The sequence below is a fragment of the Genypterus blacodes genome, unplaced genomic scaffold, assembly GCF_046128005.1.
Source record: "Genypterus blacodes isolate CSIRO-AG114 ecotype Tasmania unplaced genomic scaffold, CSIRO-AGI_Gbla_v1 ptg000044l_1, whole genome shotgun sequence".
NCBI lineage: Eukaryota > Metazoa > Chordata > Actinopteri > Ophidiiformes > Ophidiidae > Genypterus > Genypterus blacodes.
In genome coordinates, this window is record NW_027466857.1 from 3,499,346 (window position 1) to 3,527,248 (window position 27,903).

Consider the following 27,903-nt stretch of genomic DNA (forward strand, 5'->3'; position numbering starts at 1 on the left):
GAATTTATGTTTTTCATGTGAGTGTAGCGAATGTAAAGTAAGGTTTCGCTTCATGCCGTGTCTCACATGCTAATAATGCATTGAGAAGCAGGTAGCTTGTGAACATAATCCTCCTAATCCATCAAATAGCTCTGCTTTCATTACTTGATGATGATGTTGCAAATGAGAACTCTGCATCTTGGTGTGTTCAAGGACAATCACACATTCAAGCTTTTAGCGAGAGCTGCCAACAAGGACTATAAGCGAGAGTTATGTGTAATTGAGTTGAATCAGCATCATGTTAGCTACACGTCGGCGGTAGTTGCATTTTCTCAATTTGTTAACGTGCAGCAACACCGTATATGTGACTGCAGTCTAGGTCCAGATTGATCCAAATTGATCTGGACCCTGAGGATTAAAATATCTGCTTGATCAATCCGGATCCCGGCTGAAATGCACCTGTTGAATACACTCAAAACGTATCTGGCGAGAAAACAAAAGAAAACAAAGAGCAGTAGCTGTTTTTGTTTTTTACATGTCGCATTCAAACTGGCTCCAACTGAGATTTGCTGGGGTTTGGTTACTTTGGTTACTTAGCCAACTGCTAAGGACCTGTTTAGCTAAGTTAGTGAAGAGGAGCTCAAGGATACACACTTTTGCCTGATGAAGACCTTGCTGTTTGAAACATTACATGGATAAAGTGGGAGCTTGTACAACTCAATGTGAGGACTGTACTTGACATTCCTCAACCACAAATGAGGAGGAGGACCATGGGAGAGAAGGTCTGTTCATAGGGGAGTAAAGAAATGATGGTGTTTGTGCGCATGCTGAAAGGAAGTAGGGCGGTGAAATAGAGCCGCCCAGAATCAAGGGGAAGACTCGAAAACAGCCACTTCCACAACAAAAGCTTATTGTGAAACACTTTTTTTCTGCTCCTCTCTCCCACAAAGTCACACACACACACCCACACACACACACACACACGCATGCATGCATGGCCTCATTCATTTCTGTTCTGCATACACAAACGGAAAACACAAAAGTTGGACACAGACTCACGGGTCCTTTATCTCCAGAGCTCACACTCTTTTTTTATTGTAGCTCTCTCTCTCTCTCTCTCTGACTTCTCTTTGTGTTCTGTCCTCTCCTCTATCTCACCACACTTCACTCTCTCCTTTTTCCTTCTCTCACTTCTCCAGCTTGTTATTTTTTTAATGTTCCTATCACCCACTTCCTTTTATTGTTTCCTTTGACAATCTCTTCCTGTACCTCATGTAACCCTTTCCACTGTGTACCCCACCTCTCTCTCGCTCTCTCTCTCTCTCCCTCTATCCACCTCCCTCTCTCTTGTCTTTGTCTTTCGCTCGCTGCCTCTCCCTGTCCGTCTCCTACAAGGTCAGTGGAATCTGCAGCCTAACAAAGGCTCATTGAGGAAAAAAACGCCAAGCACATAGCTGCGTGGTACGTGACTATCCACCTTGAAATACTAAATAGCTCAGTTTAGTTTACATTTTCTTGCCTGGGTTTAGTTCAGTAGTAGAAAAGTGAAGGACGAAAGAGGGAGTTATGCTGGAAATATGAAATAGATAACAGATCAGTCAATGAGCACAGCTGAAGTATGAAAGCTCATAAAATCTTTAATCAAGCCAATAAGAAACTTGTCCGTCAAAGGATGCTGTCTTTTTATCGGCATAATCAGTTGGGAAAATGATAGCTGATAGTTCTCTTATCAAATCATGTATCGTGATACTAAGATACAGAATTTGAAACTAAATTCAGGTTCGATAAAAACAATCTTGAACCTCAATGTTGCTTGACAGCGACTGTGATTAAACACAAATACATTAAAAAAGAATCTGTGTCTGTGTCAGATTCAATAAAATGGACATTATTTTTTAGTTTAGTTTTTTTTGTTTTTTTAGTATTAGTTTTTGTGTTCCAAATAAGCTATACGACATATTGAAACTGTTAAATAGAAGTAAAACGTTGGATAGTTAGAGTCAAAACCCTTCTGATGGTTTTACCTTATTCATGAAACATTGGACTGGTATCAATTCTTCCGAGCAGATGTGTTCACCGCCCGCGATCAGTTACATGAAATAAGGAAATGACCCACTAACTCAAACTGCGAGATGAATAGCTGCTCTGATCTTGTTGACTGTGTGTCTTATTGAGAAGAGGGGAGGATTCAGCTGAACAAAGATTCACCTCCAGCTACTTCGAAAATAGGCCGCGATTCTGATTTGGGTGACAGCCAAATGACACATGAAACTCTAAGGGTGGAAACCCCATGAGGCCACATCAGAGCATCAAACCAACACCGGGCCCTCGAATCTAGGCCACTACTGAGGGCAGGGTAGTGAGTGTTACACGGTCTGGTGGTTCCATAGCTTTTACAAACTCACAACAATGGCTCACATTCAGCTGGACTGTAGATGCGAGGCTGAGACAGTCGCCTTTCAGCCCCTTGTTGCTTTTCACACTGCTGGAACTGGACCTCTATTCTCCTCTCACCATAAAAAAGATGGCAATCATCACATTCACTCTAATAGCTTAATACTAATACAACACTTTTAACTAAAAGGCACGCAGAGAATGCATAACTCTACACACAACACACAACATATACACAATGGAGTTAAACAAGGCATGTGTAAGTATTGCTTTCTGTCTAATCAGCTGTGTGGGAAAGTAATTATTCATCCGTCAGTCTCGGACATTTAAATTTTAAAACATTCCTTAGTGTAATTCCACGAAGGCAATTATCCAAGCAGCTGAAGTTCTGGTTAAATTAGAAACCAGCTGAATCGATGTCCTTCCCTATTAGTGGGCCCTGCATGGAACACATTTGTATTATCTATTCATGTATTTGTCAGGGACTAAGCACAATCGGTCATTAGACCAGATTTTAGCTACAAAACTAATTTTCACCTGTAGCCCCTGCTGGGCGGGAGACAATTAATAGTCCAGGTACAACCAGTATGCAAAAACATGTTCATCAGCACACACTATGACTGGTTCGGGTCCCTGCCGAGGATCTGAGCAATACACCGAACCCTCAATTGCTCCCCCCTCTGCGAAGGGTGGTAATATAATGTAAGTCGCTTTGGATAAAAGCGTCTGCCAAATGATCGTAATGTAATGAAATCATTGACATCTTCCTCTATCAATATTACACTGAGGTTTGTCAGATATATGATGATATAAGAACGTTATCTGATGTTTGTATTGCGTAAGGCTTTAGAGTGGAATAAGAGTTCAGGCATCCTTGAAAATATAAGAACTCATCCTCCAATCTCAGCAAATATTAAGAACATGTGATGAATGGTACGTCCGTAAGTTCCTCTGAGGAAGATGAATATCAATACCACTTGTCTGCTTTACATATTGATGACAATGAAACTCATTACGTAACTTTGCTCAATAATTGCTTGAATTCTGGTTTAGAATTTATGTTTCAGTGTTTGCCTGGTATTTGTTTGTTTTATAATGAAGAAGCATTATTGTATTTAAGCCCCAATCTCCCAGCTGAATCCTTTCTTTTACTGTTGCTGCAACTCATTTCCCCCACAGGCACTTTCTATAAAGTTGGCTGTGACTACTCCAAAACTTTGGCACTGGGAATGAAATCCCTGTATCTTGACATTTAGTCGGCAAGTGACATCTTTATAGTCCGTTGTGACAGATTTAAGTTAATGCTCCTCACACTATTAATGAATCCCCTAAAAATAACCCAGCGAGTGATGAATCCCCAGGGAAGCTGTTAACTGAGTGATGTGTGGGAAGAAGAGAACGTGTGCATGTGTGTGTGTGTGTGTTTAGCTGTGTGAGTCTGTCAAAAAGTGACTAATTTTATACTGGTGGCTTACATTTGTGTGCACACACCAGTGTCTGTGGAATAGAGAATTGTGAACAGGTGACATTGCCTGAGAGAGAGAGAGGGAGAGAGGGAGAGAGAGAGAGAGAGAGAGAGAGAGAGAGAGAGAGAGACCCTTTTTATATTGACTTCTAGTTAAATCCTAAAATGTATTGTTCAATTAAATAGATAGATAGATAGATAGATAGATAGATAGATAGATAGATAGATAGATAGATAGATAGAAAAAATGTATCCAAATAATATTTCCTACTTAACCTCATGTTCCGTTTCATGAAATTAACTCCATTTTGGAATTATTTGACCTTATTCTTGCTTGTTTGAACTTTTATGCTCATATCCTGCTCCTATATATCTTTATCTTTGTAAATGTTCAATAGCGCATTGAGCCTAAATCTAAAGGAAATGACATGACCTGACTCACTGCAAATAGCTGTAAATACTTTTTGTGTATTTGGAAGGTTAGCAGTCACATCTAATAAAGGAACATTATGTTATAATCATTTGCCTGCCTGGTACACAAAGTAAATAAACCTGAGGAGCTGGTCTCATCTAAGGCGAGTGAATATGGCATGGAGAGCAGTTCAGACAAAAGACTTGTTTTGACATTGATGTAGCTGGAGGGCTGTAAAGTCACAAAACGTCTGTTGATGCGCATCCTTCAAACGGTTTTTTAGTATAGGGATGTCGCTCAAATTGTGTTGTCCTCATGACAGGCAAACTTTGGATTATCGAGCAAATGTGAGAATTCTAGAGAAGTCTACATTTTTAAGCCAATTAAATGCCATAAATTACCTATGACTACCTATCTCCCATTAAGTACATAAGACAGTAGATTCCTAATTTCCTATACTGTTGAATTACAACACAAAACATCACCTATAGTTCCCAATGGTTATCGAGGCTGTATTTGATTTGAGTTCATATCTTGAGTTCATATTTTCTCTTGGTGTTTTATAATAAGAGCACAGTTCTGTTGCCTGTATTCTCACTCATTAGACCTCATATGAATTGGATCGTGTTGATTATATTGTTGGGACCTTGTATGTTGATAGTGTTAGACACCCACAGAGTGGAAAAAGACTTGTGAATTGCATGCTGGGTAAAAAGTGCGAGGCAGCGATCCTTCAGTAAAAACCGACAAAGGGTGGGATAATCTATTTGTCACCTTTAGCATTGTAAATCTATGCGGGGGTTTGGTGGAATCAGAGCAGATTTGTGTCGAATGAATCAGCTCCTGCTGTTAATAATGTACTGTGTGGCCTTAGAGCCAGCAGGCACACAGTAATGTAGCACCCTGCTGTACTGTACAGGCCCTGCGCCATTCATACACACGCAATACAAACAAACACGCAGGGATTTAGAAAGAGATGTAAGTACTAATCAGAGCTCTGCAGGCTGTCAGACTAGATACATTTCATTATATAATGTTTTGAATCAGCAACGTATTAAATAAAACCAAACTAAATACGTGAATCCTTATTAGTTTGAGTTATTTGCGTGGACACTATCAAGAGAGCAACAGGTACCTTATTTACTCAAGGTTATCATTAATAATGTATCAGTACAATTACGCATAACTAACTATTACAATGATTACACATCTCTAACGGGCTGTTGTGGGAGTTCATCTGGGATCCTCCGCTTCTCGTTAGTTTCCCAGCATTGCTCATCATGCTCATTTGTGTACAATCAATGTTACGCTTGTGTGGTAATTCCAGGTTATCCAGGTCTGTTAATCAGCAGCCTAGCTTCTACAATAACTAATGATGGGATTAGCCTACTGTGCTCATGTATTTGGAACGTGCCGTTGGGTGAGAAGCAAATTCACCTTAGAAATAAAAGGAAAACCTGCAGACACAGTGATTAAGTGAACCAAGATCAATCAAACATGCATGCATCCAGCAAAATCAATATAAAGACAACATGTAATTTAAAATACATAAAGTAATCTGGTTTGTTCATATTTGGCGTCCATTTTTGATTTTGCACCTGTTTATTTAGAAAGGGTAACATCCCATATTTCAAGACTTTGTGTCCTATTTCCATTCAGACATCGGTTATTTAGAGGTAAATGTGAACGCCTCCCATCTCTGTCACTGAGATGAGTTATTGCACTGCGCTGCTTTTCTTTCAGCGGGACAGGATATGTCTTATCATTTCAACTCACACATTTTAGCACCTTCACACATTTTCATGATGATTTGATGATGATTTCTGGCAGAGTCAATAAGTCTATACTTCAGGCTGAAGAGTAACAATGCCATTTGTCGCATTGTGTCAGTACTGTAGTGCAGATTGCAAAAGGCCATTGTATTTCAAAAGGATTTTAAAAGGATTTTAGATGAAATTGGATGAGACTACATTTCTTAAAAAAAATTGGCAATCACAGTTAATAAAGTGGACAGATAAATGGACATAATTATCTAGATCTGGATTGAATCTAAACAACCTAGTTCAGGTAGGAGTTACACTATCTAACATTTTAGATTTCATACAAATCAGGGCCAGCCCTGCATACTAAGCAACATAAGCAGCTGCTTAGTTTGGTCATTTAAAACAGATTTAGGTCTAAATGCTCACACTTGTAACCCTGAATGTGACATCCAGGCTTGGTAACCTTCTGTTTTGTCTCTCACTTTCTCTCCCCTCTTTCATTCTGAGCAATCTTCCCGTCCTCGCCCCTATCTGGGTGCCTTTTATCTCTTTTAATCCAATCTACACATGTCTTAGGAAATAACCCCCCCCCCCGTCCTCCCCAGTGCTTGGCTGTCAGCTTTTGTGGTCGGTATAAGAAGCAGCCTGGGCCTGGGCTCTGTGGGCTGTAATTGCTTCATTAGAGCTGCAGCGGCATCTGCGCCTGGTAGTCGAGGAGATTTAATAAGAGCTCCGAGGATGCAGACACTCTTGTCGGGTCCACTAGGATATTGCTGTGGAATTTCTAATAACTGGGCTCTGTTCCAATAAAGACAGATAGTCAAAGAACATCAAACTAAGTACACTCCTGGATCCCCTCTGTCTGTCTAACACAGGAGGTAAATGTAGCTTTCCCAGGCCTTTTTTTCTTTTTTTTTTACTTTTGAAAGGCCCCAGTGGCTACTGATTCTTCTTGCTGCTGAGACAAAAACAAAGTGCAGAGTGGATTGAGTTTCCCCTGGCCTATTTTCTGAATGATGAGTTTCAGTAAGATACGGGACAGCAAGATGATGAAAGAGGTTCTTGGAGAAGAAGCACGAGGAAAAATTAAAACTTTGCTCCTGACATTTGTCAACCAAGTCCCTCTTACTCCAAACATTTCCTATCAAAAAGAAGATAAATCATGCTTTGCAACTGAGAAGATGTGCAGTGGGAATACAGTCTTGATGGTAGCATGTATTGTTTGGCACTTGTTTACTCTTTTCTGGCTGGCTACAGCTGCCTGTCCATGTGCAGTCATGTTAAAAGACATTTCTTTAATTATTCACTGTACAATGATGGATAGGTATGACTGAAAATGACAGCAAAAAAAAGATAAAAAAAGCTGGAGTTCGTTACAACAATGATTTACAGTCGTGATGTTTAAAATGTATTTATCTGGAAGCTGATGGCCTTTCTACTGCCACAGTCTCTGTAAGTCACACAGGCTAAGATCCCCAGCTGAGATTGCTCAAAATGTGCATCGAAATAGGGAAATGACAACTAGACAAAGTCACACAATGACTAAGCGCTGGATGCATCAAAATGATGCTCACCATATGAAACATATCACGAGTCAAAGTCTATCATTCTTTATAATTGTTTTGCTTGTATTTGAGATGATAATTAATTTCCTAATTATTTGTCCTTGCCACAACAAATGAATTACAAATGAAAGCTTTCACTGTGATTCCACCATGAAGATTGAACACACATGAAGGATGATGCTACATAGTATCTTCAGGAGGACTTTACTATATATAGAAACTTGAATGGGGGATGGGAAAACTAGGCTGATGACCGCCATGCATGCGTGTGTGTATGTGTGTGTGTGTTTGTGCGCTTTACAAACACACAAGATGACTAGAGAGTGTATGTGTATGTGCATATGTGCAGCAATAAAAAGGACAAAGCTGTAGATTTCAAATGATCTCAATTGCATCTGTGGGCAAATAACCTGCATGCGTGTGTGTCTGTGTGTGCATCTGTGTGGAAAGACGACTCTGCTTGTGCATCCCACTCTGATCTATATATGCTCGCCTATTTGTGCTCCATGTGCGTTTCTGTGCGTGAGCTTGTGTGTCACACTCACGTGATGATCAGCGAGGTGAAGAAGAGCAGAGTTCCCAGCAGGCCGCGCTGGCAGTCAGCATTCTTCCTCTGGCGCTGGTGCATCTCGCCGCCGCAATTGTCGCAGCAGCGGCACATGCAGAAGAACAGGCCGACGATGGGCATCAGCACTGTGAAGAGCAGACCCAGAGCCGCACAGACCAGGAAGCCCATCTCATAGTACGCCATCTGGGGTCGGCGGGGAGGAGAGGCGGAGGTGGTGGTGGCGTGATGAAAGAGAAAGGACAAAAGAGATGAAAAACAAGGCACAAACAGGATAGGAAAGATACAGGACAGAGGAGGAGAAATGAGATGAAGATGGGATCAGAGGTCAGCAGCAGGGAAAGGAGATGAGAGGGGGAACGTGTGAGAGAGGGAGAGGAGAGGACACATTAAGAGGACACACACAAGAAAGAAGAGGATGAAATGAGCTACAAATCTAAAAATATATACGGGGAGTTCTCTCTCTACTCTTGGGCTAAGAAGGATTTAATAAACAATGCAGATGTTATGTAACAGCTGAGGCATCAAGACTCTGTCTAAACCTGTGGGATGATTAGGGAGCTCTCATACTACATATTGAAAGCAGAAACTGAAAGGATTTCAAACAAATTGCACTATGCCACAAGAATATAGAAACGTGAAGAAGAAAGTCATCTCAAATAAGATTGCATTTTATTCAAGTGCAGTGCGATGAAATTCCATCTTAAAAGGTAATTGAGAATGTCGAGTGGTACAAAGAAGCTTGTTCTATGAAACAAAGAATCAAATGAGATAATCAAACTTGTTTCAATGTAATAAAACTTTAATTGAAATGCAGATTCTGGTGCTGTGAGTGGTTGGAATCTAGGATGAGAGCACAGATGTTTGTTAGGAGTAAACAAAGGTGAGGGGGGGAGGGTCCGTGACACTAACATGTGCAGTCCAAAATCATTTTAGCAATTTTACTTTTCATTGGATTTGGATTTAATTAACCATCTAAAGAGCATTGAGCCTACTGGTCTGGACAGAGACATTTTAGATTAGACTTGCCAGTAAACATAACCTGTCTGTTGTTTACAGAGTGAGTTTGAAGGACTCAAGCAAAAATGGACGACAAGAGAAGTGAAGAGAAGACAAGAATTTCCTAGTTTTTGACCTAAATATTTCTTTTCTAGATTTATTGTATAACTTTTCTAGGAATTAAATCTATTCTCTGTTCTTTTGTATTTTAGACTAGGAGACAAGTAGAAATGTTTTTATATATGTACTGTATATCTAAAATAACAAATTCATGAGTAACATTGTAAATTCACTTTAGACTCCACAGGCAAAAGGAAAGAATGCAGCTTTATACTTATGCATGCAAACTGTATTTAGACAGTTTGCATGCACATATCTCATCCCAATCCCTGATCATTCTTAACTATGAGAATTCATCAAAGCGACTCAGTGGGAATTCTGTCGGCTTTCTTCCTCATTCTGCCTGATATATTACCAGAGCTAAATTGCACCGATGGCAGCTTCTTAGTGGCGCTTCCACCTTCCCTTGTCATGTATCTCAGAGCTCCCGCTTAATCTCCGCACCAGACTTTTGAAATTTGGAAAATTAAATGGGGGATTTCTAATTCCCACACCGTATGCAGCTTGTCACAGTGATGCTCAAAGCAGGGCCGCTGTTGTTGCTCCTGAATGGATGAACTTCTCTCCCTGCAGGCTCTGACTGAGTCACTAATCTTAACCTTGCTCATGACTCAATGACCTCACTTGCTCCAGGAACCAGCAGCTTTGGCTACTTAATATGTAGAGTAACGACGGCTTCACAGCAGCTCAGGGGCAAGTATTCCTCTCTGGTTTACCCTGAAATCTCTACGCAAACACGGGAGTTGTTTGAACTGCTGCCTCACATTATGATGGTCCTTGTATGCTCACTCTGAGTCAATGTGGAATACAGGTTCCAGTGAACTGGAAACTCCAAATTGGCCGTAGGTGTGAACAGGAGTGTGAATGAGTTTGTCTGTCTATGTGCGTTCGGCCTGGTGACCTCGCATCTCGCCCCAGTGATCGTCGGGATAGGCTCCAGTCCCTCATGACCTTAAACTGGGTAAGCTTGATGAGTGGGTATATAGAATGGACGAATGGATGAAGAGACAGATCATCAGTCACATCCACTCTGACATTACACAGAAGGGGCAGAGATGGCGCAAAAGCAATTGTGCACGAGTGCGTTTGAGCGTATGAGTGTTTCATTTCGAGTAGCTGCGCCAGCGTCAATGAGGACATCGTGCAAATCTGAACATTTGCATTGTCATTCTGCTTCTGGGCTCTGCCTGTTATTGGGTGAATCCTCGCAAAAAAAAAGTCAACCTTTAAATTACAACAGACTGGATGATGGAGAGGGAATTTGGCCAAGAAGAAAATGAGTATTTCACAGTCTGCTTAAGCGTCCTCGAGCTAGAAACTAATACCCTAAACTGCTCACTGTACCGTGTATTACTTAATGATAGGATTCTAGTGATACTTCCAGCTCTGATTACATTTCAAATTTGTTTTCCTCATGCTCATAGATGCCCACCAAAGCTCTCTGGAACTGAAATAACAGAAAGGGAAAACAAACTGCAATATGTTTCGCTGCCAACCTGATGGTAGACCGCAACTTTAACAACTTCAGCAAGAGTTTTGCCGTTGAATGATTACTAGGTGCAGGTTTTCATTTAAACCCAGCCTAAGGGAGGTGATTTAACTGATGAACTCACCTTCAACACGAGACTAATAACTAAAATAACCTGCCGTGGACTCCTTAGAAAATCATTGCCAAGCCTTGGATTTAATGGTTGGTGAGATATTAGAGGTTGTGGAGTTCAGTGCCAATCACAAAAGAGCTAAGCTTGCACATTCACACTGTAGTATGTCATTTAAAAGGACATTTATTACACAGACATCACGCTTCTCAAAGTATCCACATAGAAACATTTGGAGTTCTCATATCTGCTTTTGATTTGGTTGGCAAAGGCACAATATTTCACTGCCTGAGGTATTATGACTGTAAATCATTTTCTGGAGAGAGTGAACAATGATTTTTCTTCTCTCCATTGATGAGGGGAAGATATTGAGAGAACTTGTGTGTTTTTTGTGTGAAAGTTTGAATCTCTGTGGAAACACACAGTCGACGGGAATCTCGTTGAATACTGAATGTTTTTTTTCTGAGCGTGTATGTGCTGTGGCTGTGTGTCAGAGGTCCAGGTCAGTGCGTGTGGGGGAATTAAAGTACAAGCGGCGTTCTGTCAGCATCAGCATATACAAGATTAAGTGTGTGTACGTGTGTGGATAGTGAATACTGCTGAGTAGGACAATAGATGACTGGCCAGCTGTCAGGAATTTAAACTGGCTATTAAATCTAGTCATTATGATAAAAGTATACACAGAAAGGCTTTAACGTTTAGGTGGGCATGCTCTGTTTTTGTGTTGTCTACATCATTTTTATAGTCTAATAAAGTAACGAGTTTGTGTTGAACATGGTCACAGTTCCCACATCCTGTTTAGTCTCCTGCCAAGTATGAAACGAGCCAAAATTTGGCCAGCCAAAGTTGGCTCTTCAGGGGCCGACTAGAGACTCAGTGTGCACAATGGTGTTGCAGCAAGGGAGAGCAATAGTGGCTTAATGAGTTTGTTTGTTTTGTGAAGCAAAACCGACCCCATGTTGAATTTAATCTGGCATTAAAGCAGCATTAATCGTCCCTTGGTAGTGCTGTGATCCAGTCAGCACTGTTGCTTATCTACAAATACAGCTCTTAATCAGGATATGCCACAACTGACAAGGAAGCTACAATCTTGGTTAGGCAAACTAGGTAGCTACGGGTTGGATAGGATTGTCTGGGTGAGAGCACTCGGGCTGCACAACTAATAAAGTGTGTGTTTTTTTGTGCACATAACACCGTAATTGTGCAACCCTCGTGACTGGGACAGTGGAAGGTGAGGCGTTAAGATGGGACAAGGGGTTCGACAGTAAGTCCAATGTGAAGACTTTACCTGGAGGCTCAGCACTATGTTCTCTGGCTGTGGGAGGCCAGATGAGAGCAGATCAGATGAAGAGGACATGCAGAAGACAAAGGCAACCGACAGCGTCATAGAAAGAGTCAAGCGACGGAAAAAACAACAGGATGAAACACAACATTAAGAGAAATGAAAGAACTTAGACATGCAAATCCACACATATACAGTTTATACAGGCATATCTGATTGCATTTTGTTTTTGTTTTTTGAGTCAAATCCCATTATTGTCGAGTTGTCAGGTGTTTGGTTGCATGAGTTATAAAAAATGCTATAAACTGCTATAAACTGAGGATTTTGAATGCATTTCTGTCTGTAAAACATATGCATAGTTACAACATGAAAATTAGAAAAATATTATGGAGAAAGATAGAGGAATAGGAAAATCATTTCAACACACACAAAGACAATTTTGGGTTACCTTTACAAAATCCCCCTTCATGGGTACCTTCCTGTCTTTTGCTAGTTTGACAACAGCATCTGCAAGAGGAAAGAAGAGACACACAACATGAGGAATCTGATGCTGTTGTTCTATTCAACGTTGCTCTATAATAATAATAATTATAATAATGCGTACATGGCAAAGTAGCAACTTTTTTTAATCCAAAACATGGCATCAGTGTTTAAGTCTGTTTACTGTCACTACACATAAACAGAAGTCTGTCTAAAAAATCTTTAAAAATACATATTTCATATCAATACTCTACTCTAATATGCTCTACTAACTTGTCAAATGTCAAATGTCAGAAATGCATTTAATAATAACAGAATACACACAAATATGAGCATGGAACATGGAAAATCTACCCAAACCTAATGTGCATGTATGTGTTTCCCCCACCCCCAAAAAAGTAAAATAGACACAAAATAGAGCCGATGATAATTAAAAGGATCAACAATGCAGACGACCCCAACAGCAACACTATCATCATCCTCCTCCTCATCATCATCATCATAACAACAGTCAGTGAGGCTCATGAGTATTGCTTTTGGTGCCAGCAACTTATCAAACTAAGAATGTTTATATCTGGCAGTTGTAGCTGTAATATTGGGGCTTTCATTAAAGGCAAATTTATAAGTTGAAATAATATGGTGAATTGTGAAATGAGGGCTTTTCTGATTTGGATTGATTAGATTAGGTTTGTGCTATTTCTGTATTTTAGTCAGTGTGGCTTTGTGGACAATAACTGAATAAGATATCACCTCTGTGCAAATCCTCACTGTCTTTTCTTATTCAATCACAGTCCACTGAAAGAAAGCTGATATCAGAAAGACATCACAAAAGAAAGTGAACAAGTCTATCTCCTGCTGTATCAAATATGCTGCCGCTCTTTCATATCCACACCTGGAGCAGCTCAGGCTCTGAGTCATATCACCGGGATACAGACAGAGACGATCCCCAGCGGCAATAGGTTTCCAAAAATAAGATGCCAAAGACACAATAGCTATTCCTTATCCTGCAATACAGGGATCCCCTTTCTTAATAAAGTGTATTCTACAGAGGAACAGTGGACGAGATATTCTTTAATTTATGACCAAATGGATTAGAACTCGCTATTATCCAGAGTAGTGGATCTGTATCAGTATGAGGTTCCACCAGTATTCTATTGCAGCAAGTAATTGTGAGAGTTAAAAAAGAAATGGATGGCAGCGTTTAGAGAAATCATGCCTCATTTGCCTTAATTTATTCATTTAGAAATGTTTGTCTGCAACACTTTGCTCCACACTGAGACTTATTACACTCACTATACCTCAATCAGGTTATAGTAATCATCCGTGTTGCTGGGAAACCTTTAAATTCACCGCTAAATAACATAATTGCCTCTTTGAGGGAGGTTTTGGTTTCATCTCGTTTGTATGTTTGTCTCATTTTAAGCGGAATATCTCCAGAAATAATGGATGGATTTTGCTGAAATTTTTGGTATTCATTACATTTAGAGACAGATCTAGTTCCGGATCAGAATTCCATTTATTTCCAAGCTCTTCCCAGTCTATTATGGAGCTGTAATATTCAGGCCCTATCGGCAATGTATGGCTCTATGGCAAAATCTTCCTTTTCAAAATAAAATCAGAAACCCTCCTGCCCCAGCAACGATTGCTTTACAGGTTGTATAGTGTTTACAGGGTAGTTTGGGGATCACATCACTTATCCACAGTAAGTCATGAACAAAAGTTGGCTACACAAACTGGATTTTCCAGTTCTGAGCATTTCATGGGATTTGCTGTTGATAATAAAAATCTAAAATAACACCAGTATTACATTTTCAGGGGAAACACCAGATTTCTCCTCTTATTTTTATTCAGTAATATACAGTGAAGAAATTGCAACACACACCAGAAGACTTCCCCTCTGTCTTGCTGAAGCTGTTATGCACACTGAGCAACAATCACATGTTGTGAAAAGCAAACGTCGGCCAAACACTCGCTCCCTAGCCTGGCAGTTGATAGGTATGTAATCAGGTGTGTAGGCATGCAAATTCCCCCTAATCAGGTGTGCAGGCATGCAAATTCATAAGTAATAGAGGTATGAATTTCTACAGGCCTAGTTTTCAGCTTTTGACACTTTGACAATGTTCAACACATGCTCACTACTGCGTTATACTACAAAGAAAAAGAATAGAGGATAATATGTCCTTTTTTTAAGACCAGCCAAACTATTTTTTGTGTTTTTCTAGGTTAGTTCCTCCACCCCAGGATTGCCCCTGGAAGGCACTATTGTGTGTTTGGAGACGGAGGTAGAAAATGATCCAGACTCCCATAATTACAGTAGGTCGAACTTTGAGCTATCGTTAGTCTTCTTCTATTAGCTCTTTGTCAAAGTTTGAAAGAACACACTGACCTTGTGGCGAAGGTGTGTGTGAATTTCTGTCTGTCTGTGCGTGTGTGTGTGTGTGTGCCTTGATGTGAACAGTAACTTTGGCTTAATGTTACACCAGAGACCTTAATGCTTTTCAACAAGCTTTCAGGTCAAACACTGTTGTTGTAATATTTGTTGAAATATGAGACACGCCGTGCTGACCAAAGGCTGCGACAAAGGTCAAGAAATAAAGGAAGATACTGTATAAGCTGTCATAGAAAAGACAACAGCCATCAATCTCTGTTCTGTTTACCAGTTTTTTGGAATAGTGAGCCTTATATTGCACAAGGCCTCTCTATTAAATACTGGCGTGGTCACCAAGGACAGTAGAGGCACTGCTGGGATTTGAACCCAGGATCTCCTGTTTACTAGACAGGCGCTTTGACCATCTAAGCCACAGCACCTCAGTTTACATGGTGCCAAGTCCTACAGTTGGTCACTTTGTCGGCAATGTAATCTGACTGTGGACCCACATCGTTCATGACAACATCTTCACTAATTATCAATGGAAATCAAGGAAAATGGCTTGTAAGATCAAGCAAAAGCGTTCAGTTCTACCCCACATATTCTCATGATCACTTGTCATGCGAAACAATAACTCACCACATTCACTCCTAAAAAGAAGAAATGGTGTTTTTCAGATTAAATATCATAAAAAGTTCCTTCAAAAAAAGGCAAATGTTCATGGGACCAAGATTTGGAAAAAGAGCATTAAGATACTTTTTATCAATCACATGACTTTCAAGCATGGAGCCAATATGGACTGAAAAGGCACTGCTGGGATTTGAACCCAGGATCTCCTGTTTACTAGACAGGCGCTTTAACCATCTAAGCCACAGCACCCCTTTAAGCACAAATATGCATCAAAGAATTTAGTTCTTTACATTAATTCACAAGTGCTACACACATAAACATATATTTTTTCCCCTAATCAAACCACTTTGAAGTCGCATATGTGCCTTACTCTGAGGGAATTATACCTAAGATTATTATACCCAACAGCTTGCATGGTGTTGCTGAGTATCTATTCCACTGTTCTCCATTGATTCTCTCAGAATAGCACAAGCTGCTCAGAATGTCATGGAATCATTGAAATGACGAGGTAGTGATGGACAAGTCTGCTGCAACAGCTTCTTAACTGTGAACCAAAATGGAGTTAGAGGTTTTGGGGGAAGATAAAGCAGAGTATATGAAAGGAAGTGTATTAGTTGCTGTGCATTCAGAGGCTAAACTTTATAAATACATTTATGCTTGAGATAAAGATAATCCTAATGAAAAACAGGACTTGCTTTGAGGGAAAAGCACAATTGCCTGAGCCACCAAGAATACTGTAGGCACTGCTGGGATTGGAACTCAGGATCTCCTGTTTACTAGACAGGCGCTTTAACCAACTAAGCCACAGCACCTCGGTTGATGTGAAACTATTCGTGATGTCGCTGCACACACACGCATGTATACACAAACGGGCACACACAAGCACCCATGCAAACACAGTGGAAACATAATTACAGGCGTTGATGTAACGCCAATGTGATGTAAAGATCAAAAGTCTAAGCAATGTTTTTGGCACAATCTTGTTTATAAATAAGAAGATTCAGTTTCAAATCTGATCTGAAGCTGCACATTTACGACTGAAATAAGTGTAATGACCAGAATGTATCTTGACCATGTTGGAATGATAATGAAAGCACTTTCCTGATAATGAAACAGGTTATTAATTATGGGACAAATGATTCACGTTTGGCAAAGACATCAAGGGTCTCTCACTGAGCCGCCGAGGAGAAGAAAGGCACTGCTGGGATGTGAACCCAGGATCTCCTGTTTACTAGACAGGCGCTTTGACCAACTAAGCCACAGCGCCTCTGTCAATGATAACTAGAGATCCTTTGACATTCTGATGCTTCAGACTCAAACCTGCTCACTGTTAACACCATGTAGGACAGGCCAGGAAGAATTGTGCGAAATCTATACACTAATTTAATGATTCTAGATTAAGCAACTTTACTGCGGTTGTACATGTATCGGAGTCTGAACGGATTTTACCCAACAACAAGGCTTTACATGTTGTGCTCCATATCCAAAACAAGTCATCAAGTCATCAGTTTGCAACTTGAGTTTGTACTTTTGAAAGGTGAGAGTAATACACAGAAAAAGCTGTTTGATCATATGTTACAATTCATACAATAGTTGGTAATTACTAGTTATGCTGAGAATCATTGTTAAATATTAGTTGAAAGCTTTAGTGCTGGAAATTAAAATGGATGTAAATTAAGATATACTGTTGGCAAGAAGAGTTTGTAATCCAAGGCTAGAAAATGTATTCACCACATGAGAGCCTTTACACCGCACCGCAAGGTTTATTATGTTCATTATCTAAAGAAGATTAAAATGGAAAACAATAACAACAGGCCAAACTGAGATGTATGAGTGGTAATCCCAAACACAGCCCCTCTGGGTGTCAGAGAAGGAAATGTGATTAGTGCCACGGATTAATTGATTTGAGTGAAGCGCCCAAGCGTACGCCTGTGGAGGCTGAATACAACCAAGTTCGTCTTTGCGTGGATTGTCTGTAAGGATTTGGCTCCTGTGGTAGTGAAACAAACACAGTGGCATCAGACGACCATCCCACAAATCCCTGCCATCGTACGCCGTGCCAATTCCACTGAAACTGATGTCAGCCATGCATCATTTAGATTAGATTTCAGACGTGGCTGAGAGCGTGACACATTTTTGAGTGGAATCAGAAAGTCTGGCATCAGAACGACTCCAGACTGATCAGGTTGGAGGTGTTGTGTGGCCTGTAGTTCTGAAATAAATAAGAATTACTTGAGCGGGAACTACCAGGAGTAGAAACTCAATCAAAATAATACACAGTGGCAGCTCCGCAGTCCACATGAGCCAAACTTCATCACTGATTATGACAACAACAACAGAAGCGCTGGAGAGAAATTAGGCAATTGTTCTTCTTTACACAAACGTACAATGCTTCAGTAAATCAGGAACCAAAATGTGACCTAAGATAATAAAGAAGAAGGTAAATCTTAGCAAATGCATTTCACATTACGATGGGTAGTTTATCTTTCCAAATTTGCAGATTTATTGGTTTGGATTTACTGGAGGATATTTCATATTTGTATTCAAGTAAATGTGAAATCATTTTCCTTGTACAGGTTTCATCAGTCATATTTGTTTTAAGTGAAGTTGATGATTAAATGTCTTCTTGTCATGAGCCGTCCCTTTAACCACAAGGACCTCCTGCGCTTGTGTTATCAAAGCTGAGTTGTCGAGATGACTGGCCTTTGTGTAAACAGTGAATAACGCTCAAACAGCATCATCTATTCAGGAAGATCATGTAACCCACAGTTTTGAAAAGCCTATAACCTTGTCCTTGGGGAAGCTTATTCTTTTTTTCTCTAAACGAATGTCACGAAATCCAGATTGAGTTGCCAGCGAGATGAGGTACGGTGGTGTCAAGTGAAAGGTCAAACAAAGCACCTTCTCCACAGCGGTGAAAAGGAAATACTGGACATTTTGTGCTCAACTTTTTACCTTTCACTTCCCTATCAGTCATGATCATGAAAGGACACTAACACATTACGTCCTCCTGTTACAAGGAATTTGGTTTTCACAGTCAATCCCCTGTTCTTCAATTGGAAAGTGTGTGCAGGATTACTCACTCGTTCTAATTGCATCTGCATGTGGTTAATAGTTGGGTAAAAGTATTGGAGAAACTTTAAGACTGAGTAAAGTTGCACATTCACATAATTTTGTGTGAAGCGTCACACTGTTCAGCAGGTTCAATGTAGCTCCTTAAGCCACAAACTGAATAAGCTGAACTTTAATATTCCCTCCACAAAATCCAACCAGTCATCTGTGAAAAAAATCCATGACTAAAAGGCTTATTAAAAAATAAATAGGTATATAAGCAGTGCCATGGGGTCCATGTCCACCGACTGTTACTGTGAATTTGTATTAACAATCAGTTGAGGATTCCACAACAGGACGCAAATGATCAAGTTATCTCAGGACAGAGAGAGAGAGAGAGAGAGAGAGAGAGAGAGAGATTCTGAGGGAGGTAGACAACAACCCAGAGAGGAGCCGCTGTTTGGCCGCTGCTTCCCAGTGACATAAAGTGATTTGTCGGCTGTTTAAGTAGTAGTAGTACAGGCGTGCCAACCAAAACTCAAACTTAACAAAGAGAAATCCAAGAAGAAAGATGGCACATTATCCCCCCCTTACAGTGCCAAAGTATAGCGGCAAGTAGAGATTCCAAACAAAGATGGGGAAGACATCTTTGTTTGGAACACTACACACAGTTCTCTGCCTTACACACAACGTTACAAACATTCATCCAAAATGGGCCACATTCATAATTCAAACTTGCTCAGTTGTTCATTTACCAACCATAGCAACTGCATTATATACACCTTGGCTCCTTTCTGCACTGATAAAGTGAAGAAAGGTTTATGCTCCCTCACACTCACTCTGCCAAAGAACACCTGGTGCCACCACCACAGGGCCCTAAATCTCTAGCCAGACACTTCTACACTGTGGTCCCCAGGTGGTGGAATGAGTAACTAAACTCCATTTGAACTACTGATTCCCTCAATCTTTAAAAAAAACACTTAAATCTACCACCAACAACTTAACACCTAATGTCAACCTATTAAAAAAAACAAACCAAACCAAAAACACCTCTCTCTATACCTCCTCCAGGCTCTGCCTCTTGGCACTTACTCTTGTGTTGTATTCCAATCTCATATGTACGTCGCTTTGGATAAAAGCTTCTGCTAAGTGACTAAATGTAAATGTAACTAAACAGACCGTAGACAAGCTCTATTCAGCTTCCATCAGCTGCTCTGGTCTGCAATCGGTCACCATTATTTGTTTTCTCTCCTCAACCCTCCATCGTATCTCTACACTCCAGGCAATGGAGGTGACATGTGCCAACACTATTTAGACCTGGACACAACACTCCAGGTGATGCTTCCCTCGCTGTCTAGGGAGGGAGAACACTGCTTGTGGCATTGCTGAGGTCTTGTAGCCAGACCCAAACTAGGGGCCTGCTGCTCCTGGAAACATCCACTGTTAAAAAAAAACGAATCCTCCCTTTGTAAAATCATCTTCACAGTATTTGTGATGTGTGATGTGAATTCGTCATAAGCGCTGATGCAGGTTGAGCTACGTTTACTGGGTTTGTTTGCCTCTAAATCCTCGGCTACTTGAGATCCTATGTAGATGAGTGGCTACTAAGAAGCTTGACACACAGCAGCACGTAGCTTGACTTTTCCATTGAATGTTTTTGAAGAACAGAACATGGACTTGCGTGCGTGCGTGTGTGTGTGTGTGTGTGTGTGTGTGTGTGTGTGTATCATGGGGCTGACTTTCAATTAGAGCCGACTTCGCATGAGCTACGTGTAAAAAAACATCCACATGAGGTAAACACTGTTACCATAGAATCAGTAACTAAGGAGAGAGAATCAGGTTTAACTTTACACAACCAAAGTACACAAGCACACACATGCAGGCACACAGGAACGCAGGCACACAGGCACACAGGAACACACATACACAGGCACACGCACACACACACACACACAGATAGAAGAGCAAAAAGGTAAGGTATTTGATTCTAAAGGTAAGGTATTCTAAATCATTTCATTCTAAAAGGTTAATCTGTAAATCTTGACATGTTTGTAACAATATTCCCACAATGAAATTTGCAAAATAAAACAGATGTCACACTGAGGGTGTGTGTGCATGTGTGGGCACGTGTATGTGTGTGTGTGTGTTTGTGTGTCTAATAAAAAAGGCATTAAGCCGTGCTGGATGATTGTACCTGCCAGGAGAAACTTAACCTGCACATTTCAATTACAAAAGAATAAACCAGGTTCATTTTCAGCCTATTGATGTGTTAAGTCATTAAACAAACAGGATTAACGCGTCTTTATGTGTATATGAATACGTTCTCCTGTGTGCTGGTTTGTGGGTGTGTGCAGAGTATTACTGTGTGGCCGTCAATATCCATGTCTTTTGGCTACACTCAGCTTCAGTCCCTCCCTCAACACACGTTAAACATACATGTTAACAATTGCACTCAAATGCACACTGAAATGAATCACACATACAGTACTTGCACACGTACTGATAATATAGTCCCAACAGGGATTGTGTGTTTATAAAACTGACAGGAGATCCTCAAAAGGGAATCTTCTTAAGTTGTTATCTAATCTTATCTTATCTGCTTTCTTAAGCAGCTGTAATTGGAGAACATGTGTATGTACTGTATGTACGTCAATCTAACAAGCACTATTCCTCCAGTCGCCTCCAAACGTGCCGGGGGGGCAGACATAAGGCTGTTCAGCAGTTTCACAGCCTGGGGATAAAAACTGTCCAGTTGCCTGGAGGTGCAGCGTCTGAGACTTCTGTACCTCCTAGCAGACAACAGTGTGGTGGATCGTACAGGCTGGGGGGGGGCGAGGTCCTTCACCATGCTTTGGTGTCAGACTGTGATGGTTGAAGCAAAATGACATCATGAGGGTTTTTTTGTGTTGTTACTAAAGACTAAAGAAGATAAAACACTTTTAGAAGTTGACGTCGCCTATGTGAGGTCATAGAGGTCAGTTTCTCTGACTGTGTGCTCCGGAATCACAATAAACCCCTCTAAAAAGTGCTTTCCATGTTGACATTTTGCAATTATTTGGTGTGAATGCACCGGAAATTAAGTGAATCAAACTCAGCAATTCATCCTGATATCAGTACAATACATATATATCTCAAAGAACTAGACTCAATGCTTAAGATCTCCAGTGATGGCCAATTCAAAAATTCAGTTAATCTAGTTGTATTTTCGCGGTCGCAATTGAACTGTTCTGTTTGTCATGTATTATGTACTGGTGGCGTTACCTGCATACGGCATGCAGACTGATTGATCTGTTTAATTTTCGATGACATTTCAAAGTAAACAATTGCGACAAACTCTGAAACACGTCATGTTATTGTCAGCTGGTTAAGCAGGTCATTTTTCATGCAAGATTCAGTTTAACACAGGGCCGAGCGGTCTGTAATAGTATCGGACACACACACACTGGACAGCTCAGAGGATCTTCTCTAAGGTCTGGACCAGGTAAACAAGGTCCCAGATTACTGTCAAGATAATCGTGGCTAAAGCCGTTCCAGTAAGTCTACGATGACAGACAGGAACATGTAGCCTGGGGAGACAGGTGACTACAAATGAGTGATAAGATTGTGCTGAGTGAGTCTAATTCAGATATTTACACCCCTTTAAAGAGAAACAGGTTTTGTTTCTCACAATTCTCTGTGTTTCAGCTTTGGGAGACTTTTACTGTGATTCTACTACATTTCATTTTATTTTCAGGTTTGTTTTTTCAGGATAAGAACATAAATCAGGAATTATTCTTACATATCACTCTTAATATTATTATATTACAATATTCTGCAGCATATAAATCAGTTATATAAACCACCTTGAGCAACTGTAGCATTAAAATACTGTGAAACACATTGCATAACTTGGCACAAACATTCCTAGTAATGATATTTGTATACTGAGCTGCATTTTGAAACTTGAAACATATTTACTTTTACTAAAATTCATCAATAAGAAGCACTGAACAATGTTGTTGAAAGTTCCCAGGTCTCGGTGTTTCCTCTCTCTTTCTCTCGCTCAATATCTCTTTGAGCCTATTTGGTTGAACACATTTTGGATCAGGTCCAATTATCCTGCGGTCAATTTCAGGTCGGGCCTGGAAATGAATTCATGCATATCACATTCATGCATTAATGAGATAAAGGCAACGAAGGTTAGGCGGGACAGAGATGAACTACTTAAGCTAAGTGCTCCTTTTCCAGACAGATGCACAGATTGTAATTGAGAGTTAAATTACTTTGAGTTGTGACATCTCTCCACTGAGCAGAATCCCCACCACCTCTGAGTAAAAGGCTACAAGGATCGTGTGACTTGGGTGTGACAATTACAACTCACTGCATTCCTACAGTCGGCTCAGAGCAGACTGCAGGGACACCTACCAATGAAGCGGAACCAAGAGGCCGAACGCATCAGTTGCACACAGTCTCTCTCCCTGTACCCGCTTGGTTACCCAGACCTGACCCACATATGACTTTAAATGAACAGCTTTAGCAGCACCCTGGGAGGCGGTACACAATCCGTCCCGAATGTTTTCATCTCTCATGCTCTTTGAATAAGCTGATATCTTCTAAGCCAGTCTTGCTCTAAAGATCTTGTGATTCGTCTCTCTGCCTTCTCTCTCACTGCCTCAGGATTTGCCTCGTCTCTACGATACAGCTGGGAGCTTAAGCTGATGGTGGCATTATAACATTACCTTGAAAGGTGTCAAACGCTCAAGTTATCTTAATGCCACTGCTTTTATCTGTTCTTACTTACTATTCTAATGTGACCGCCTGCTATGAAACAGGCTCGATAGATGAGACACAATGATTGCCTCTTAACGGGATCAGAACAGAAGTGAGAGCCAGGATCTACTCTCTTCATTCAAATATCCTTGAGTGCTGAGATTTGGGGGTGAAAAGAACGATAGTTTAACGAAGGGGTTTTAATGAAAAACATTCTGCAGAAAGCCAATAGCCCCTTTGAATTCAACAGTTGTTCTTTCACAGTAGCAGAACTAAACTAAAACATTTTGATTGAACTAATACTTTCTATAAATCACATTTTATTGAGCACTTCTGTACCCAAAGAAACCAAACACAGTAGAAGTACTTTACAGGCAATAGTAATGCACAAAAAGATGTATTCCAGTCATCTAAATGCAAATGGAACCGTCACAACAGGGGGTAGATGACAGCTCATCTCCTTTGCGAGAAAAACATGCATTCACAGGCACAATTACCAGACACAGAAAAGGGAAAAGTAGTGTTGACAAAGTGAGGAGACTGAACAACAAGCTGCTGTCATTGTTGTTTAACTTCATCTGAAAAACAAGGGCAAATAAGCTAAATAATATAAATGAGATTCACTTTTTGGGCAATGCCCTTGGAACTTTTATGTGCAATTTGGATATTAACATGTTGTTTACAAAAGTAGATAATCAAATAGCCTGTTAGTTATACAATGTGAGGGTATAACAGATTCATTGTGAGGAAGAGTTTGTGATCCATGTAATTTAGGCAAATTCTTGTAGGGCAGAGTGGATAATAACTCTTACTACACGGCTCTGTGTAATGAGCAATTCTAATTGGTCAGTCACGGCATTCTACGGGAGATAATTGTCTGAATCATTTCCACTGAACCACTGAACCTGATAGCAGCCTAGCTACTTTGCATCACCGCGCCAAGATTTGCCAGCATTTCTAGTTATGTTCGTATTAGCATTGCTATTAAAGGTATCAAGTGAACATGCGACAAGACAAAAAAAGCGACAAGACATCAACCTGAATGTCCCGAAAGATGTCAATTTAACTTTAACTCTGAATAGGCTGCTTACATATTTTGTAGATTCCATGAATGTTTACTTTTAAATTACATATAAAGTGTTTGGTAATAACGGACAATAACCACTAAGATTTACTATGATTTGTTTAGATTTTAAGTTCCTCCTGTGGTCCTACTGCTACAGTGTGTGCTCAACTACACAGTTTCCATGGTAACCAGACATTATGACCCTGACAGAACTTCCTGAATTCACTTTTTGTGTGGTGAGGTGAAATGACAGTGACCCTAAGGGACAGGTGGTCTTTATCCCAAAATACCAGAAGATTTGTCATTTGTGTTTGTAATGTATATAATATTACCAATTATGTCCAAATTAAATAAGGTTGTTTGTTATTTCCATCAATATTCCCAGGTCACAAAAATACCATAGTTGAAGAATTACCCTAATAGGTTTGATGAACCCCGTGACAATAAATGCCTTTACATACAATAAAACACATCACATGAGTACATAAAAGTTAAATGTACTCTAATGCCTTAATAAAACAGCAATGCATTTAACAAACGCATCGTTTGGCCCTCAGTCTGTTAGTGGTTTGCCATTAAAATCTCAAATAAACATGTGTCCTCCTTTCACTATTTATCACTTTAACTTTCATCTGTTCAGTAAAGTAAACTTTTTTTGTGCAAGCTATTGTTGCCTGACCCAAAAAGGCAATGAAATGGGTTGACTTTTAGAAACAGCCTCAAGGTTGAGTTCATCGTGAGGTAAACTCAGAGAATGTATTGGTTGGTAGAGCTGAATGGAAACAGAGTGATGGACTACTGCTAGTTTCTACCTTTATGGACACAATTTGAATTTTTTTTTTCAAATGAAGACATACTCTTTCATACCTTACCCATATTACTACCTACCCATAGCATATTACAGGAATTTGTGGCATTAAACCATTTCACAAAGGGATAAGTTAGATCATGTGTCCTTCACATGATCTTGGGTTTCTTAGTGTGGGTGCATATTTAACAGTTTCATTTATTATCTGATGTATTTCTCTTTTAAGACAGAAATGTTAATTCAGAGCAGAACACCTCTGGTCTGACAACAAAGATTAGTCTCAGATTTGTTGGACAAGCAAATAGCTTAAAGCTAATTTGATATAGTTTCACAGGTTTGGATTTGCAGGCAAGGCATTGCTCTCCGTGTTCTGATTATGCAGTGTGGGTTCTCTGATGGAGCAGCAGCTTAAATGTTAGAGAAGCTGCTATGTGATGAGAATGTTTCTGGTCTGTGTCCTAGACAAGTTAAAGATGTCTCACTTGGTGGAAAACATTCATTTATTAATCACTCCAATGTAACATCATCACTCTGAGAGATGAGGATTAATTCTACAACACAGAAAGGATCTGCTGGTCCACACAATATGAAGCAATACCAGAAGCTGAAACTTTGAACATTTGCACCAAGCAACCAGGACCTACTTTGGTACCAGAACTAAAGGATAGGGGAGTTTGTCCTTGCCTATAAGTGCTTATAATCATGGGAGAATGTTGGGTTTCCTTAAATGCTCTATAAAGTGCCTCCAGATCGTCATCAGTTGATCTAATTCCCTAATTTTCACAATACTAGAAGTGCTGTAAACTGTTATCACAGAACTCACAGATGGAACTAATCTAGTTTCTCCCATAGATAGTTCTGGATAAAGTATGAGTGTTCTGAATTTAAGTTCACTACAGGACAGAAGCTAGTCTCCCTTTGATAGTTTAGTCTGTGACAAATGTCCTTAAATAGTTGCAATGTAGTCTTTACACCCAGACGTGTTGATGATCTGGTTCTTGGAGCAGATATCAACTCCATCACGCCTTCTCCATCAACATCAAAATGTGTCGACAACGAAGTCTATTTACGTCTGTATAGCTTAAGCAAAATAAAAACTGGAGCAGGTCCCTGAAGATTACCACCTTTCATGATGTCGGAAGACAAAAACATCAAGACCACACTTGGTAAAATCCTTCAGCTTTACAGTAAAAGTGCAGCCCATCTGTGCTTATTGGTGTACATACATATAATACAACTTTGAAAAGAAGACCAAAAGCAAGCAACATGTAGAGAAATGTGAAATATGTGTGCCACCTCTGTGTGCAGAGACCTTGTTAGTTCAGTGACAGAGCGACATATTGCCTCTGCTAATCAGCGGGCTTTATGTTGTATGAGAATAAGGCCGGGGCTGTTTGTGTCCTGAAGCTTCCCAGTGCCAATGATGACATGAGTGTGTGTGACAGCATTGAACACGCAGCGACAGAAAAGCACACACTGCTTTCAGAAGCTACTACAGCATGACCCAGCAGTGTCTCGCACAGAGATGCATTTAAAGTATGTGGCTGTTGTCCCACATAGAACAACACACCATAGAAAATGATGTAAGTGTAAATAATGTCTTCTCATTTTTCTGGATTGTTGGGTAATTTGATTATGTTGTGCAGCACATAGCCTGTTCTATGTTTAATCTGATTATGTAAGATAAGTCTTAAATACTGAGGACACAAATGTATTCCTCACACCCAGATGTGTCTATGATCCGGTCCCGGGAGCAGATATCCAATCCTGTTGAATAACGGGAAGGCAGGAACTCGAGCCCACAATCTCCTTCAGTGTCAAAATGTGTGGACAATAAGGACGATTTGTGCTACTAAAGGTTAAGCAATACTTCAATAAATATTTGAAATGTAAGAAACTAGATCAAGCCTCTTGAGATCATCACCTTTCATGGTGTCAGAAGACAAGAACAGGAATCTACAGTACACACACTACAAACTGATCTTTTAAAATTGCCATTCCCCTGTTAGTAATTATAATTAGCATCATTACTATCATTTCTGTCATGAAAACTGTTTTCAAAATATGTGAAAAATTGCATGTTACATTTTGTGTTCCCATTTCAAAGAACTGTCATTGAAGAAATGAAGGACTAATCAGCAGAGGCAAGGGTCTGCCATCTCTGATTGTTCTTGTTGTAAATGGATAATTATCACACAAATTCTAATATTTTGTACTGTAACTTCATTCTTTACCAACTTAACCAGACTTTTGTGTAAATTGAGCCTTTCCTCATAAAGAAAAAAATGACTGAAAGTTGGTAAAAAAACTAGTTAGTTTTAGAGTTAAGTGAAGTTTAGAGTAGTTAAGTTACTTAGAGTTAGCGTCTCCCCTGTAGTTGTGCCCATCTCATTTTGCTATATAAAGCAGTTTCTCAGGCTATCTACGGGGGAGGACGCTTGGCTAAGAGTTGGCAGAATGCTCCCAGCTCCCACAAGCCGTGAGTAAACGCTGCTGCTGCCTGACACTGAGCCAGTGAATGAAATCAATAAAAATAAACCTTTATAAAGGGAGGATACTGTAGTTATTTGGAGCCATTTTCAACACTGTGAAATGACTCTCACTTACAT

General features: G+C 40.1%; 1 protein-coding gene and 4 non-coding genes across 8 annotated transcripts in view; all 5 read right to left on the minus strand.

Moving 5' to 3' along the window:
• Positions 1-27,903, minus strand: part of prom1a (prominin 1a) — a 56,912-nt gene that overhangs the window by 20,520 nt on the left and 8,489 nt on the right. For all 4 annotated transcript variants that reach the window (XM_076149088.1, XM_076149085.1, XM_076149087.1 and 1 more), the window contains exons 6-7: positions 12,591-12,649; positions 8,124-8,329 (exon numbers count right to left, since the gene is read on the minus strand). In XM_076149088.1, coding sequence (XP_076005203.1) covers positions 8,124-8,329; positions 12,591-12,649 — 265 coding nt within the window. The remainder of the gene's footprint in view (positions 1-8,123; positions 8,330-12,590; positions 12,650-27,903) is intronic.
• Positions 15,357-15,430, minus strand: trnat-agu (transfer RNA threonine (anticodon AGU)). Its single transcript has one exon. It is a non-coding gene; the product is annotated as a tRNA-Thr (tRNA).
• trnat-agu (transfer RNA threonine (anticodon AGU)) lies at positions 15,796-15,869 on the minus strand. Its single transcript has one exon. It is a non-coding gene; the product is annotated as a tRNA-Thr (tRNA).
• trnat-agu (transfer RNA threonine (anticodon AGU)) lies at positions 16,359-16,432 on the minus strand. The gene has a single exon. It is a non-coding gene; the product is annotated as a tRNA-Thr (tRNA).
• trnat-agu (transfer RNA threonine (anticodon AGU)) lies at positions 16,814-16,887 on the minus strand. The gene has a single exon. It is a non-coding gene; the product is annotated as a tRNA-Thr (tRNA).